At 37.7% G+C, this 17532-nt stretch overlaps 1 protein-coding gene across 2 annotated transcripts; it reads left to right on the plus strand.

Moving 5' to 3' along the window:
• Window positions 1–6263: 6263 nt before the first annotated feature.
• On the plus strand, window positions 6264–11287 carry LOC149813533 (serine/threonine-protein kinase SAPK3-like). 2 transcript variants are annotated; one of them, XM_089992183.1, is made up of 9 exons: window positions 6264–6517; window positions 7064–7138; window positions 9320–9421; window positions 9529–9582; window positions 9692–9784; window positions 9864–9956; window positions 10363–10467; window positions 10568–10666; window positions 10742–11287. In XM_089992183.1, the coding sequence occupies exons 1-9, from the start codon at window positions 6395–6397 to the stop codon at window positions 11018–11020; spliced, it is 1023 nt and encodes a 340-aa protein (XP_089848309.1). In that variant the 5' UTR covers window positions 6264–6394; the 3' UTR covers window positions 11021–11287. The 2 variants fall into 2 exon arrangements, with proteins under 2 accessions (XP_089848309.1, XP_089848310.1); XM_089992184.1 differs by lacking the exon at window positions 9692–9784.
• Window positions 11288–17532: the final 6245 nt, after the last annotated feature.

A 17532-nucleotide genomic window follows, 5' to 3' on the forward strand; every position in this document is an offset into this window, starting at 1 on the left:
CGACGATCCGATGGTCATCCGGCGAAACGAACCTGAGCCATAAAAAATGTCTATTTGAATTTTTCATCGTCATCTTTTTCTTTTTTCTTCTCTGTAAAACTCTCTCTCTCTCTCTCTAGAGAAGAAATCAAGGGAGACAAAAAGTTCCCCCTGGAGAAGGCCATGAACATCAACCCTCTCACTCACTCTCTCTTCTCTTTCTACTTCTGTGCACATCCAGCAGATGATCCTACATTGCTCCATCAAACACCGACTGACCTGCACACTGACTGTAGCATCGTTCAACTTGATGAGTTGTGAAGCTTGATTCAGAGTTTTTGCCCTTACAGGAGGGGGGTTTGGGGGCTCTTCTCAGCGTGTGTAGCATCATTCAGCTTGATGAGTTATGGAGCCTAATTTAGAGTTTTTGCCCTTACAAAAGGGGGGTCTGGGGGCTCTCCCCTAGTGCAGGTCCCGCTACGCGGTCAGCGGGCGGGGGTCCAGGGGGGCCGCCCCTAGCGGGGGCCTCGGGGGGCAGCGCCCTCCGGACCAAATTTGTTTAGGGCCTTGTATAATTTTTTTAGGGTCTTACAGTATAAATCAGATCAGAGAGTAGCGATTTACAGTAAAATCAGACCATAGAGTAGCGATTTACAATAGAAATCAGATCAGAGAGTAGCAATTTATAATTTATAGTATTTTTGGGTCTCCAACGACCCCCACGACGATTTATAGTGTTGTTTGGTCTTTCAACAACGATTTGTGGTGTTGGCAGGTCTCTCTATAGCGATTTGTAGTGTTTTCGACTCTTCAACGAGCCCCACAGGGATTTATAGTGTTGACGAGTCTCACCATAGCGATTTATAGTGAAAATCAGTTAAGAGAGTAGCAATTTATAAAAGAGATCATATAAAGGCCTCAAAAAATTTTGGTCCGGGAGGCGCTGCCCCCCGCCAGGGGCGGCTCCCCTTGGACCCCCACCTGCTGACCGCGCATCGGAACCCATGCCGAGGGAGAGCCCCCGGACCCCCTCCTGTAAGGTCAAAAACTCTAAATCAGGTTCCACAACTCATCAAGTTGAATGATGCTACACACGCTGGGAAGAGCCCCCAAACCCCCCTCCTGTAAGGGCAAAAACTCTGAACCAGGCTTCATAACTCATCCAGTTGAATGGTGCTACCCACGCTGGGAAGAGCCCCCAAACCCTCCTCCTGTAAGGGCAAAAACTATGCTATCCATGTTGAGAAGAGCCCCCCAAACCCCTTTCCTGTAAGGGCAAAAACTCTGAATCAAGATTCACAACTCATCCAGTTGAATGATGCTACCCACGCTGGGAAGAGCCTCCAAACCCTCCTCATGTAAGGGCAAAAACTGTGCTACCCACGATGGGAGGAGCCCCCAAACCCCCCTTCTGTAAGGGCAAAAACTTTGAATCAAGCTCCATAACTCATCAAGTTGAACAATGCTATAGTCAGTGTGCATGTCAGTCGGTGCTTGATGGAGCAATGTAGGATCGTCTGCTGGATGTGCACAAAAGCAGAAAGAAAAGGGAGAGAGAGATGATTGATGTTCATGAACTTTTTCAAGGGGGATTCATTTCTCAGATGATCCTACAGTGCAGGGTCATAAATAACCATCTTCAGGGTACTTAAGTCTTTGCAACCACTCCTTTTCCAGAATCGTCATTTTTTTTGCACCAATGGAGGAAATGATACTTAAGTCTTTGCAACTGCATCGGACTTCAACACTTAGTGATGCTGACAAACATGAGGATTTGAGTCGCACATGCTTACATACGTGGTGCTCTTTGGGACCCCCCGAACATGAGATGTAGCTAACTGCCCTGTTCGGGGGGGGGGGGGGGGCATATAACCTGCTTCGTCAAGAAAGTGTAAGCGGGAAGTAATACGGAAAGCAAGGCTGAAAAAGTGGGACGACTTAAAAGTGAACTAAGAGTCATCTCAAAACCAACCTAGGAAGCGAATCGGAAGTGACCTAAAAAGCGAACCAAAAGCGTGAAAAAGTGAAAAAATAAAAATAAATAAAAATACAAATAAAAAATTAAAAAAAGGGAAAAAGAGAAGGAAGCGAGCTTCCTATTTTTTGGGTGCAATTTCTAGCACATTTCGGGGAAGCGTGCTTCTCCACTACTAAGGGCGCTTTCCGTAAACTTTGTCCAAAATATTCTCATGACTGAGCTAAGTAGATAACCACACACTCCTTATCACTCGAGCAATTTAGGGGATATCAGACTGGATGAGGGCTTTTAAGCATTAGTCATTTAACTTATGAATCTAAACTGTTGAAAAAGAAAAGTTGGGTTTGTCCTCTTAGAATTAACTCAAGTCATGCCAATTGGGGTCTACCAGATTAGGGCAAGAGACAAGCCTGCACATTTTTAGAGCCAATCTACATTTGGCAGTTTTTGGCTCCATCTTGTAATACTTTTATCATCTTCTGCACATTTCAACACCGCATCTCATTTCACTTGAATGAGACTTCAAATATTATCAATGTATCATACTTCTAAAACGATAAAATTTGCTGCCAAGTTAATGATACAATTCTACAAGGAAATATCAACATCACATGCTCTTTTTTTAATATAATGCATTTTTTTAAAGGCAAGCAGGGGTTAGGCTAACCCCCACCAGTTACTATTCAACGTACCGCTGAGATTTGAACATGCAACGTCCCAACACAAGGAGATGTGCACTGACAGCTCCTACCAAGCGGAGCACCCCTGTTGGTAATATAATGCATTTTTAGTGTCTAAACATTGGTTAGAGCTGGGTTTACATCCATCCTGGTCAATGGGGTCGATAATTGTTTTTTTTTTTTGGATATTCCAAAGGAAAAACTCCCCATCACCAACAGTACATTAGCTGGCCTTCATTGGTAAAACCATTGAGGTCCACCCTGCTCACCAAGGAGTTAATGAGAGTCTGAATTTTCATTAGCTTAACCCCCCAAAAAAGTTATTTTAATAATTATAAAATAAAAGAGAATTAAAACGGGTTCTTCGCTTGTTTGGTAAGGGCAGCTAGTGCAGGTCACCTTGTGTTGGGACGTTGCAAGTTCAAATCCCAATGGTATCCTTGTATAACTAGTAGGGGTCTAACTAATCCCAGCTAGACTTTCAAAAAAAAAATTAGAAAGATTTGCGAGATGGCTAGCGACAACCATGGCTTGTCATCTGACATGAGTTGACCATGGTTTGAAACTCACAAGGACACATTTTTTTTATAGGCAAGTTGGGGTTAGGCAGACCCAAACCAGTTACATTACATATCATTGGGGTTTGAACTTGCAACTTCCCAACACAAGGTGACCTGCACTAATAGCTCCTACCAAACAAGGGAAGCCCCACCGTTGGTAAAGGGGGCAGCCTTTGCTACAAGGTTCAAGCAAAGTATACGACCCAATATGCAGTCGTTGATAAGGGGCTTGAGTTAGCTTTAAAAAAAAGGTTGGGATATAATTTTAAAATGTTGTCAGTATCGCCTGATACGTGTCGTACACACAAATGACTTGAACGGGCTATTTTTTAAATAAATGGAAAAGTCAAAAATAATATTTTAATATTTTTTATGACACGTGTCTTTTTGTTGTTAAAAGTTGGCAGATTCAAATCTATTCAGGCCCAAATCGGTATCCCCGGATTCACATGAATAGTTGGCCCAACAATTCAAGGGGCGATACAAAACTGATAATATTTTTAACTCTTGTACCAATGTCTGTTAGAAAAATGAAACTCTTGATATATATATATATATATAATTTTAAAGTTTTTCACCCAACACATACATTGCCAAAAGGATCCCAAGGCATCCGTCCAGCTGAATCATCTGGATGGCTAGGATCAGTCAATCCTAACCGTTGATCAGTCCACATTTTAGCATGCTTCCTCCCTTCCACCAAACCTTAGTGCACCTCAAAGTACACGCCAAGAAAATAATGATATACTGAAAAAATTATTGGAAGAGAAAAAACCTGTGATCAACATTTTTCCAATTGAAAATGAGTAGTTGGGACAAGCATGTCATAAAATCAACAATACGACAATGTTTGTTGTACATTTAGAGTAGTCAAAATAGAAAAAAGATGTGAAAGGGCATGTTTGAAAGCGAGAAAGATGCAGAAAAAGTAAAATGAATAATTGATAAAGATTTTTCAATCCTTTCAAACGAGCGAGAGACTTTTTGGCCGAAAGATTTTTTCTAAAAATTATGCTTTTTGATAGATGAATATTTTCTACCAAGAATAAAATTATTTTTACACTCCCCACCACCCATCTCACCATATCCCACCATCACCACTACCGTCCATCTCACCATCACCTACCACTATCACCACCACCACCACCGGCCTCGTCCACTCTCTCATTTTTTTTACATTTTCTCATGCTACACAAACAAGAGAAAAACTTTTTTTTGGAAAACTTCTCATATCAAAAACTCTCATAAGCAACTTTCTTTTCCTATGAGAGTTTTTCCCTCTTCCAAATGTGCTATTTGGTTTTTAATGTTTTCTCACTGAACAGTAACACCACCCCAATCATAGTGACAAAAGTTAAAAAAGGCAAAAATCTTGAGAGTCAAAAACTGAGGAGATTTTGAAAATTTTCATAAATCTTGCATTTTTTGGCAAAATTTTGACAATAAAAATTAAATTAAAAAATATAAAAAATTTACAGGAAAATATAAATAAAACACATTTAAAAATAAAAATCTCATGATAACTATCTGCTAAAATGGTAAATATCATGATATTTGTCGCATATTGAAAATCTTGCGAGAAATTGCTGTTTTAAACTTTCAGGCAATTTCTCTCAATATTATCCTGAGATTTTTATAAATCTCGCGATATTTGTTACAAAGACCCGAATAAACAAAGTCAACAGGTTCACTTAATGGGTCCATCTTCTTACAAGGTAAAACTTCGGGTTGAGACCACCCAGGTGATATCCCATGTGGTAAGCGGGGTCCTGATTCGAATCCCTCTGCCACATGGGGCTTAAGAGATCTGGTATGGGTCTGCCTAACCCCAGCTTGCCTATCAAATAAAAACAAAAACTCCAGGTTGAGGATAAGACCGCGGTCCAACTGTGCGCCAGCAGGATTTGATCCTAAGCCTTCAGCTTGTTTCCATGGGTAAACACCGCTGTCATTTAAGTTTCCATCATGCTATGCGTAGCTTTCAGAACTTGCTAAAAGATTCGATAACAAGGAGAAGCCATTGTTATGGTTCACATCAATGTTGACAAAATCGATTTCTAAGACTAATAATTTTATAAAAAAGGATTCAGCTCAGACTGAATCGCATTTAACCGAATCATTTTTAATCAGTCTATTTTCAAACTTTTGATTTAAAAAAAATAAAAAATCATAAGAATACAAAAAACCAAAAAATATTTATTTAAAAATAAGATAAAAACATAAATAAAATAAATGATGACTTAAAAAATTCAATATAATTCTAATATATGAATTAATTGCTTAAAAATATACTTAGTAAATAAATATCATAATTATCATAAAATATTAAAAAAGTGGTTCAGATTGATTTTCAATAAATTGATGAAGTGTCGATTTGATTAGAATCGACTGATTCAGTTCAGACATCAGAGATGCCACATTATCTGTGGTTACTACTTCCCCTATTCACTGGGGACAGTTTCTCCTTCACATTATAGCAAGAGATGCACACCTTGGGTATCGAAGTTGTGATGTCTTTCAACTTGAATGCCTTAATTCAACCCACCTATCCGGATGTACATATCAATGTTGCTAAAATCAGTGTGAATCGGCTGATTCAGATCGAATTAATCGGCCCAAAGACGATTCTAATTATTTTTTAAATATTTTTTAAGACTATTAGAATTTCTAATATTTTTAATGGAACGTGTCATCTGATGGTAAAAACTTGATCGATTCTGGTCAATTCGAATTTCTTTTTTGTTTCGTTTTTTTAAACCAGTTCACCTAGTGAACCGATTTTAATAACATTTGTACTGAGCCCTTGTGGTGTGGGCCCTATGTGAAAGATATTGTAGCACTAATTTTAGTTTTTTAATAATATTGGCAAATTTTTAAAATGGCAAGAAACCATTGTTTTAATTCTGGACTAAACAAGGGTGGGTTTCTAATATAGAATCTCTTCTTGATTTGTCCTGATAATGTATGTTAAATTTTTTCCGTATATTTGAGTCTCCGAGGCGGCTAGAGTTCTCTCTCTCTAACATAGCATTTCAACGGTTCCTCTCATTTTAAATAATTCATTGTTTCATGATTCATCAACTCTCTCTCTCTCTCTCAGACTTCATAACAAGCATTTCTAAAATTCTATAGCAATCACCAACGATCTGTCTCGTTAGCGAATCCTTCATTAATCAATTCTCTCTCTCTCTAGAGGGATGGAGGACAGGTATGAGCCTCTAAAGGATCTGGGGGCGGGACATTTTGGGGTGGCGAGGCTTGTGAGGGACAAGAAGACCAAGGAACTCGTTGCTGTCAAATACATAGAGAGGGGGAAGAAGGTTGGTTCTCCGAAGCAATGGTCTTTTCTTCCTTTAAGTTTTTGGTTTGTCAAATAATGGTCGATTCCTTTTGTTTTATCCTTTAATTTTTTTAAAGCGTAGTTTTTTCCTCTTATTTTTGAATTGGATTGTCACAAGAGCAATGTTTTCGTTATTATTTTTGTATATGATTTGCCAGCTGTAAATCTGTAAGGGAAGAAGAAGTTTTCTTTTCTTTGATGTTCTGTTTGATCTGGGTATTCATTGAGCATCTTAAAAATTCAGTTTTTTAAAGTTATTATGTTAATTTATGATCTGGGTCTTTACAAATTGATTTTTGTTTCTCTTCATTTTTTTTGCACAATTTTTTTGTTAGTTTCTTTTGGTAAGAAAATATGTAAGTTTACGAGTTGGTTGTCCGTGTGTTTGGTCGTCTTTAGCAACAAAAATGCCAATTTCAGTTACTATCATTCTTAATGGACTTGGATCTTGAGTTTTGGTTGATTCAGTAGTTTAATTTAATTACAAGGGTTTTATTTATTTTCTTTTCTCTGTTTCGCCTTACAGATTGATGAGAATGTGCGGAGGGAGACCATTAATCACAGATCATTGCGGCATCCAAACATTATTAGGTTTAAGGAGGTAAGAGCTCTTTCAATTAAATTTAGATGGAAGTCCTAGAAGAGTAGTGCATATCTACTCGATGATTTGAAGAAATTTTAGAAGACTTTCATTATGGAAACTTGAAGCATCATTTCATGTGACTGTTTTACATTGTTATGGGGAGCTCTCTACTGTGAAAAAAAGCACAGGTTAGGCCATTGCTAGTGTAGTCCTTTGTGTCATAAGGTGTAAACCATGCAAGTTACTATTGCGTTATTTGATTTGTATGAACTGGAGACTGAGGGATGGCATCCTAATGCATCGGTCTGGCAATGAGGCCAACTTGATTTGGTCTGAGACAAGGACCAAAATGAGGTTAAGGCTTGCTGAACTAGAAAAGTTCAGCTGAACATGCTTACTGAATTGACTTGTATTCTACCAGATTGAGTTTCAAGTGGGTTTGTCCATGTCATCGTCAGATTCCATTTCATCTTGTCCCAACTTGCCCAAATTTAGAGTTTGTAAAGGAATATATGGTTCCAAGCCATTCTGTGGAGGTCGCTGTATGAGATGCTTTTTGTTTGGCACCTTGATCCATTTAGTGTGTAAATTTTAGTGGATATCCGAGGAAGCAACAATTTCACATGTCCTGTCATTGATGTTTTATTCCAGTCGATTGCCAGTTTGGAATGCACTGATGTTCATAACTGTTTGTTTTTTGAAATTTCATGAAGTCTGAGTTTGTTTAATATAAAAGTCATGATTGTTCTGGTGGCCCTGAATGGAAGCCTTTGTATTCATTGTATTACAATTAATTATACTCGAGTTTGCTGGAGAGGAAAAAGAAAGAATTATAAAAGAGATGAAGAAGCAACAAGAAAGAACTAGAGATTATTCTTAGTGTATTCAAAGTAGTTCATCTCCTCTTGTTTCCAAGTCAGAAATCTGAACCAACTGTTTCAATGCAGCCTAAAAGGAGGTATTTGGAGCTGCAAAAACATTGCCATTAATTGAGTTATATTATACATCATTTTTTATTCTTTTTAGTCATTCTTTCTTAACAGAAATTACCAGAGTTATGCTAAGCCATCAATAACAGGATATACCACTTTGAATACCCTGCATGCATATATTTGTGGAATAAGCTTTTTGGTAACTTCGAACTAACTTGTTCAGAATTTTGTTTAAGTGCAGTCATGCTTCTTTTTCTTCTTTTTCTAAACATAATATGGTTAGGCCTACACCTTATAAAATATACACTTGTGCAATTGAAAAAACAGCATTGACGTCAAATGATTTAGTTCTTACCTCTACATTTAATTACCAAAAATCACCCAAGCGCCTATATTAGCATGGGCCCGAAGGTTTTAGAGAAAGGCAGGAGGTAATGGGCTGAAAATTTCCAGATTACAAATATAGTGGAGCATGTTTTTTTTTTTGTAAATCTATATACCATGCACATATGATGCTCTCTCTCTCTCTCTCTCTCTCTCTCTCTCTCTCTCTCTCTCTCTCTCTCTCTCTCTCTCTCTCTCTCTCTCTCTCTCTCTCTCTCCGTGTGTATGTGTGTGTGCTCCATTAGTTGGACTCAGGCCGTTAATCACTACCTGTGTAATGTAGTTTTGAGCTCAGAATACTAGCATTTTTTTACTTGTAAGGAGATTTATAATTTCATTGTAACATATAAGATCATTATGCAATTTTTTGATCTATGATGCATGCGGTATTCTAGAGACAAAATATAGAGATGATACAATGGCATACTAGAAGTTGAAGAGTTTACCATATTATGGGTGTACTTATACAAGTCATTTGAGAACCAGTGACAAAATAACAAGAATCACTTAAATCCCAACTTTTATTCATTCCCCTTGGCAAACACACTGGTTTCAACTTTCGACTTCCTTTTTGTGAGCCTTTTTAACTCGTGACCTTATCAATTTGGCCTGCTTCTTGAATGCTACCAAGTTTTGAAGGCTGGATTAGAGCTGGAACCACTTGAAATTCTGGCTGGAGTTTTTGGTTTTCAATTTACCTCTCTCTCTCATGCCCCCCCCCCCCCCCCCCAAAGTAAATTAACCTTGTGATTTGCTTGAAGAGACCTAGCGCCATGACAGAGCCAGACTTACTTACACCTAAGTTTGTGCTATTCTATTTCTAGAACAGATTTTAGTCGCTCTGAAATGGAAGAGATGATGACAGTGGAACTGGCATATGCAGGTAATGTTAACACCCACTCATTTAGCCATTGTCATGGAATACGCTGCTGGAGGCGAGCTTTTTGAGAGGATATGCAATGCTGGTAGATTCAGTGAGGATGAGGTCTTGCTGGATTAATTAGTACCCATTAATAAATACCCATCAGTTGTATTCACTTCTTTGTTTGTAAGACTGTAAATCCATTTTCTGTTACTTTTGCTCTGAAACAGGCAAGGTATTTCTTTCAACAACTCATATCAGGAGTCAGCTACTGCCACTCAATGGTATATTTAGCCACTTGTTGTCAATTTTTATTTTGATGGTTATTATTTGTTCATGTAACTTTGCTCATTTTTTATGAGAATATACCTACAGACATTTGTCATATGGCAGGAAATTTGTCACAGGGACCTAAAACTTGAAAACACTCTTCTGGATGGAAGTGAAGCACCTCGGCTTAAAATTTGTGATTTTGGTTACTCCAAAGTAATTTTACGCTGTTTGGATATTTGATTTTCGTAGCCTTTGATTTATTTGTAAGACTTTTTCTTTTGCTTGTGTGCAGTCTTCGTTATTGCATTCTAAGCCCAAATCAACGGTAGGAACACCAGCATATATTGCACCAGAGGTATTATCTCGAAAGGAATATGATGGAAAGGTATTTCTTTTTCATAGAAACATGTATCTTCAATGGTTTTATACCCTAGTTTTTTGTTCCACTGGATATATTCTTGTTATTGCTTTAACTCATATTCCCAAAGAGTGGATCCTGCTCTGCCTTACTGATGTAGATACTGGGTTGATTTTGATGCCTAGATCAGGGACTCAATTGAGCTCATCAATGAAACTGAATTCAGTGCTCTATTTGAAATAAAACTTGTTTGGTGGATGATCAAGTTCCATTATTTTGTTCTTCCCATTTTACTTTGTCTGTGTACCGATTTATTTGGTTTTGACTTGGGACCTAGCCTCTTGGCTATTAAAGCGGCACTATAGTATCATACTGTCTTTGAATCCATATTCATTTTTTTTGGTTGAAGGACTCATGCCACTGAAACTTGTAGATTGCTGATGTTTGGTCTTGTGGGGTGACACTCTATGTGATGTTAGTTGGGTCATATCCTTTTGAGGATCCAGAAGATCCAAGAAATTTTCGCAAAACTATTGCAGTTAGTACCTTATCGCCCTTGCAAATTTTTGGTTTTAGCAGCCATGGAATTTTTAACAATTCAGGAAGGTGTGACTAATTTAGTGGCATGATCTTGACAGCGAATAAGGAACGTGAAATACTCAATTCCAGAATACGTGCATGTATCTGCAGATTGCAGGCAACTTCTTTCCCGAATATTTGTTGCTGACCCATCAAAGGTAAGTTTTTCTCTAGCATCCCTGCTAAAGTTTAAACTAAATGACTTTAACATTTCTGTGACTTGCCTTATGTAGAGGATCACAATCCCAGAGATAAAGAACCATAAGTGGTTTTTAAAGAACTTACCAAAGGAAATGATCGAAGGGGAGGGGAAAAACTTTGAGGATGAAGATAAGAATCATCCTCAGCAGAGCGTTGAAGAAATAATGAAGATTCTAGAAGAAGCTGGATCTACTGTTCAAGGTGCTAAGGTTCCAGTTGAGGGAGCTATGGATCCTGACGATCTTGATGCTGAACTCGATGATGATGGTGATGATCTTGAAACTAGTGGAGATTATGCTGATGCAATCTGAATCAGATGGTTATGGTTATTGAAGATGAAGCAGAGACTACTTGCAAGGAAGGTTGAAAACCAATATTGGAGCTCAAGTAACATTAACATCTGGAGGAACTGCGTGAATAATTCATGTATTGTGTTGGGATTTACTGTTGTTGATTTGGCTGATATGAATGGGGCTGCCATAGGCAATGGTGTCCTCTTGTAGTGTCATCTCTGTTATGTATACGACATTGTCTTACAGTGCTTACACGCGATGCATTAACTTTGATTAACCTCACAATTAATCTTGTGGTTTATGCAGTCAAACGTGTGCCTGCATGTGCATGTGTCATGAATCTGCGGGCATTTATTATCAAATGAACATTTGTTCATCATGTGCTTACTGTATAGTTATGTATGTACTTTGTTCAGGTTACAGTTTTGGAAACTGTTAATATCCCTGAGATGCTTGTGATATGGCTCCCACATGCAACCAGGACTCCTATTAATTGTTTTCTTCAAGCTTGATTATAATTGTTTGGTTTTAGTTGTGATGAGATGAGTCAATAGACGTTTCCAAGTCTATTCCCTTGGCTGCCCATCAGAGAAACGGATCATAGTGAGACACTTTGTTATCACTGTAAAATATAGCAAATCACTTAGTTATGCCTATATGTTATGGGCTTTACATATCATCCTGATACAGGACTGTCTGCAAGTTTCTCTAATCACCAATTCTTTTTGCGCCTCAAGATCCAAAGGCCAAAAGGGTACAACCAAAAGAATGCTCTTGGAGCACATCAAAGCTTCACAAACTATGGTGGAAATTAATGATTCAGCTGATCACGTCATACAGACAATAACAAGATCTTGGATCAGGCATATGACCAAGTTCATGCCTCATCCCGGTTTGGTCATATGGGCCAGATAGGGCCAGACCAATTTAGGCAAGTTTCCTAAGGCTTGAACTAGCAAACTACATGTAGGGCTGGACAACGGGTATGGTGGCCCATGGATATATATAAACGGATTAGATCTAGAAGGCTCAAACTCAGCAATAAAGAGAAGACAAAGGGATAATGAAGACGTCATTGAAGGCGTTATTGCCAACTCCAATGAGTCGGCAATCTTGAGAAGAGACCAAGGATAAGGAAGACATTATTGATGGCTCTCATGCATCATGTAACCTTGAGAAGACAAAAGACCATTGCATAAAATAAAGGAAATATGGTCTTGAGAATAGAAAAAGATGGCACGTATCTCAAGGAGGCATAGCTCCTACAAATAAATACTATACCTTGGATGTAGGCCAAAATTGCCAAACCACGTAACTTGTTTTTTTCTTTTTTTAAAGGAGACGTGCACTGATAGCTCCTACCAACCACGCGGAGCCTAAAAGATATAAACACTGAATGTAATATCACACGAACTCACTAACTCTTTCGTGAGTTGTGAGATGATTCAATTATATTTAACATAGTTAGTCTTTCGTCTTGATAGATGTTGAAATGATATTGCAGTACTCGGATGACAGTTACAAACAAGATCCAACTTCAATGCCGAGATCTGGATCATTTGTGTTTATTGATTATCTCAGTTGGTTGAAGTCCACGAGTGGAGTCTTTTACGTTATCTCTATTTGCTTTACCGTGGGCATTTGCCGTATCTGCAATTGCTTTACTGTAGGTAGACACTTTTCTTAACATGCCCCCATCAAGCTCAATGTGGAGGCCCGCACGTTCAGCTTGTATCGAATATATATCAGCAAATTGAGTCAGCCAAAGCGGTTTGGTCAAGCCATCCGCTAGTTGGTCTTTAGAAGAGATAAAGCAGATTTGAAGATGCCCTTTACGAACATGATCACGAACAAAATGAAAATCAATTTTGACATGTTTAGTTCGGGCACGAAAAAACTGGATTTAGCTGTGAGATAGCGAGCAACGATATTATCACACCAGAGAATGGGCGGTTCAGGATGTAAGAAGTCGAGTTCCCCAAGCAATGACTTTAGCCATATACGCAGCACATGCTAGAGATTTATATTCAGCCTCGGTACTACTATTTTCTGCTTGCGAGAAGACCAGGAAATGACATTGGGGCCTAAAAACACCACAAATGTATGAGTAGATTTACGATCATCTGGGCAACCAGCTTAGTCAGTGTCCGAGTAGGCACTAAGTTGCATTGAGACAAGCCACTTAAGTAGGAGACCATGTTGTAACGTATCCTTAAGGTAATACAGGATATATTTGACTGCGGACCAGTGAGCAACAGTGGGTTGGTGCATGTATTGGCAGACCATGTTGACAGCAAATGCAACATCAGGTTGAATGAGAGTGAGATACTGTAAACCACCAATGATGTTGTGATTGATGGTAGCATCAGAAAAGAGAGAAGGGTCATCCTTAGTAAGTTTGGAACTGGAACTCAATAGAGTGGAGACAGGTTTGGCGTCAGCCATGGATGCTTTCTGAAGAAGGTTGAGAATGCACAATCGTTGAGAAAGATAAACCCCTACAATAGAGTAGAGAACCTCGATGCCAATAAAGTAGTTGAGACAACTAAGATCTTTGATAGAGAAGGTTGATCCAAGATGAGTGACCAGTTGCTTAATTGCCGATACAGAATTGCTTGTGATGATGATATCATAAACATAAACCAATAAATAGACAATAATCACACGACATTGAAAAATGAACAACAAAGCATCAGATTAAGAGATGATGAAGTCGGTGGAGACCAAATAGGTGCTCAAACTCTGATACGTACCAAGCATGAGGGGGCTGCTTGAGACCATAAAAAGCTCGATCGAGCTTACACATGAGTAGGAAAGTTGACATCCTCAAAACCTTGTGGTTAACACATATATACATCCTCATCAAGAAACCCTTTAAAAAAGGCAGTGTTAAAATCAAGTTGGTGAATGGGCCATTGAAACGAGACAAGAGAGAGAATCACCTGAATGAAGGTAGGTTTAATAACCGGGCAGAATGTCTAAAAAAAAATCAATACCCTCATTCTGATGGAAGCCTTTGGCTATAAGCCGAGCTTTGTAGCGAGCAATGGAGTCATCAACATGACGTTTGATCCGATAAATCCACTTGGATTCAACAACATTAAAATGAGTTTGAGGTGGAATGAGGTGCCACATTTGATTCTGCAGGAGATCCTTGTACTCATCCTCCATGGCTAATCTCCATTTGGGACTTTGAGACGCCTGTTTAAACAAGGTGGGTTCAGAATGGTGGTATTGAAATAGGATAAGGGAATGGGATATAGTGAGGTGGTATAAGCTTTAGGCTTGAGAGAACCTGTCATGGACCTAATGGCCATAGGATGAACATGATATGCCAGATGAGAAAAAGGGAAAATAGGGGCAGGGAAGCTCGACTCAAAAGGTGAGAAAGGGCCACTAGGAAGGATCGACTCAGCAGGGAAAGACAGTTCACTGGCAGACGAGGTAGACATTGGATCAAGATGGGAAGGAGACTCAACACTAGGTTTGTTTAGGGTAGTCGGTGGGCTAGGTAGCAATGTAGATGCAAGGAATTGGGAAGGTGATAAAACCGAGGATGAACTAGGTCCACTATCATCAGGAGATGATGATGGAACTAGAGAATGAACTGATGGTAGAGGTTAAAATAAAAAACCAGTGCGAGAATGAAAAGCAAAATTTTGAAACAGGGCGGGGGTGGAGATCTTGTCTCCCGCCTCTGCCCCCGATCTAATGCCATCCCTAGTTGTATCCCTGCCTTCCATACTTTGGTTGATTTGAACGAGTGAATCCTTTGAGAAACTTCTACAATAACACAGGATGAAATTGGGATAAAATGAAAAAATGAAATCCTTACTCAACAGCGAAAGTACGTCATCGAGTGTTGAATGGTCGATGACCCATCCTGCTTTGATGAACCGACCGTCAAAGTCCCGTATCTCATAACCCACTTGCCATCGAGAATGGTATTATGCTGAAGAAGTTAATCTTGGTCCATGCTCTCTTACGGTTGTAAAACACATCTGAATCTGCTGATTGGCGAATTTCTCGTCTTCAAAGATTATTTGATTACGAATGCTCCAAATCTTCCAAATGATCTCTTGAACCACATTACCGACTCTGTAATTGGAATGTTGAGATGATCAATTAAGGGGTTTGGGTCACACCAGGGATCCAGCCAGAAGGAGATTATTTGACTGTTACCCACATGCCACTTCACATCCTCTCTAATGAAATTCAATCCATGAGTAAGGCTCCTCCAACCATGGGAGCCATTGATGGTTAGCTTAGGAAGCCACAATGAATTTGCTAAACACGCAACATTGTGCTCTTTCAATTCGAAAATAAGGGTAGTTTAAAAATGGTATAAAATATCATATTTGAGTAACTTTAACACATAAAAATAATAAAAATAGAAGAAAATTTATCAAAAGACCCCTAAAGTTTGGGAATTGATAAAATAACACTTAAGTTTTAAAAAAATTTAAAAACTCACCTCAAAAATATCGTGGTTAATTAAAAAAAAGCCTAGGAGTTTACTACAGTTAAGGTTGCTGTTAAATGTGATATAGAATTACCATTTTAACCTCAGTGTCATGTTTTAAAAATGCACCTAAAAAAGAGCGTGGAGGAATCTTTGAAGGGTTCACTAGTAAATTAACTCTCTTAACTCATCTTGGGTTAGTGGTAACTTAAGTTAAATGAATGAAAGTTTGTTTGTGGTTAACGTGAAAAAAATTAGGTTCCTTTTAAAATTTTCCAAAACTCAGGTGCATTTTTTATTAATGCTCAAACTTTAGTTGTGTTTTTTGAAAAAATTTCTAAATAGAACATGCAAAGCGTGATCCAAAAGTTAGATTTGGCTTTTCGAGCTTAGATCTACTTAAACCATAGAAGCACCCACATATATATATATATATATACACTAAATGGGTCCATGTGTAAAAAGAACTGGAGAAGTTGAAAAACCCATTTAGCACGCAGTTTACCATCAAATGGGTTTAGCATGGACCCATTTAGTGTGTGTGTATATATATATATATATATATATATATATATATATATATATATATATATATATATATATATATATATATATATATATATATATATAGAGAGAGAGAGAGAGAGAGAGAGAAAAGGTGGTAGCTGCTAACCATTTTTCTAGCCAATTGTCGTGTTAACGGGGCTTTCATAAGATTTTCCCCATGTACATAAATTTGACTCTATAGATGTGTTTGGTACTATCGATTTACTAGGAAACGATACTTGGATTATGTTTTATTTTATGAAAAACTATGATTTTGTAAGCCTTGAATATCTAAGAAAATCTTGCACCATTGATTTTTTAAGCCTTATAAAAACCTTCTTGGTATCAGAATTGGATGATGCAAGAGCCGACTCCTATAAAATCAAACATGTAGAATGCATGTGTATAATCAAATTTAAGAAAAACATGAAAAATATCTCTCTCTCTCTCTCTCTCTCTCTATATATATATATATATATATATATATATATATGTGTGTGTGTGTGTGTGTGTGTGTGATAGAGAGAGAGAGAGAGAGAGAGAGAGAGAACCTACAAAATGGGTGTAGTGCAAGAATGAAACATACTAATGGATTTTTGGTGTGTGTTTTTTTTTTGAAATTCTGACCCCATAGATGTGTTTAACATGATTGATTTATTAAAAGGCAACACTTGAATAATGCATTTTGGATGAAAAAATGGTATTTAGAGCTTCAAAATTTTATGAAAATTTTAGGCCACTGACTTTTAATCTTATAAAAATAAAAAATGATTGTACGGTATGACAAAAACGACACATTTTAAAAATTCCCCACAATTTACTAAATTCATCAAATGGACAATTTCGCAGGTTCTCACTTTTTTGGATGCTTTTACCCCTCGCAATTGTGATTTTTTTTTGCGGGTTACGACGTTAAAAGTTGATAGACCCGTTAAAAGTTGATAGACCTAAAATACTTGTGAAACGTGTGATGAGTATCACAAAGCACATTGCAAAAATCATTTAAGTGTTGCATAAGTTTGTACCTTATGAAACTCTAGAAGAATATTGCATGAGGTATTGCAAAATTACTAAAAACTTGCGAAAGTTTGTGCCTTGAGAAATTCCAAACGAGTATTGCAGGGGTATTGTGAAATTTCTTTTTCTTGCAAAATTTTGTTCTATATAAGTGATGTTTTATTTCTCAACCCCTTATTTGCACATGGATGTCCTGTTTTTGTAACCCTAGAGTTCTTGTGATCATCAACCCCTTATTTGCATCTGAATACCATATGTGGGTGTAATTTTGACGGAATGAATAAAAACGTGGATGACATTTGGATGTAAAGTTCATTTATAATTGTATTTAAAAACTTTATTGGAATTTTGCATGTAAGATTGACAAAATTTGTAGTTATGTTATGTTTATGGGTGAATGTTAGTTATAAATTTTAGTTATGTTTGTATGTATTATTAAACAGGTGGATTTGTTTTGTAATAGTGAAATTTAAAGAAAAAATATCACATAAGTAGAAAATTTATA

Source organism: Nuphar pumila, chromosome 16, assembly GCF_984573655.1.
Source record: "Nuphar pumila chromosome 16, dmNupPumi1.hap1.1, whole genome shotgun sequence".
Taxonomy (NCBI): Eukaryota; Viridiplantae; Streptophyta; class Magnoliopsida; order Nymphaeales; family Nymphaeaceae; genus Nuphar; species Nuphar pumila.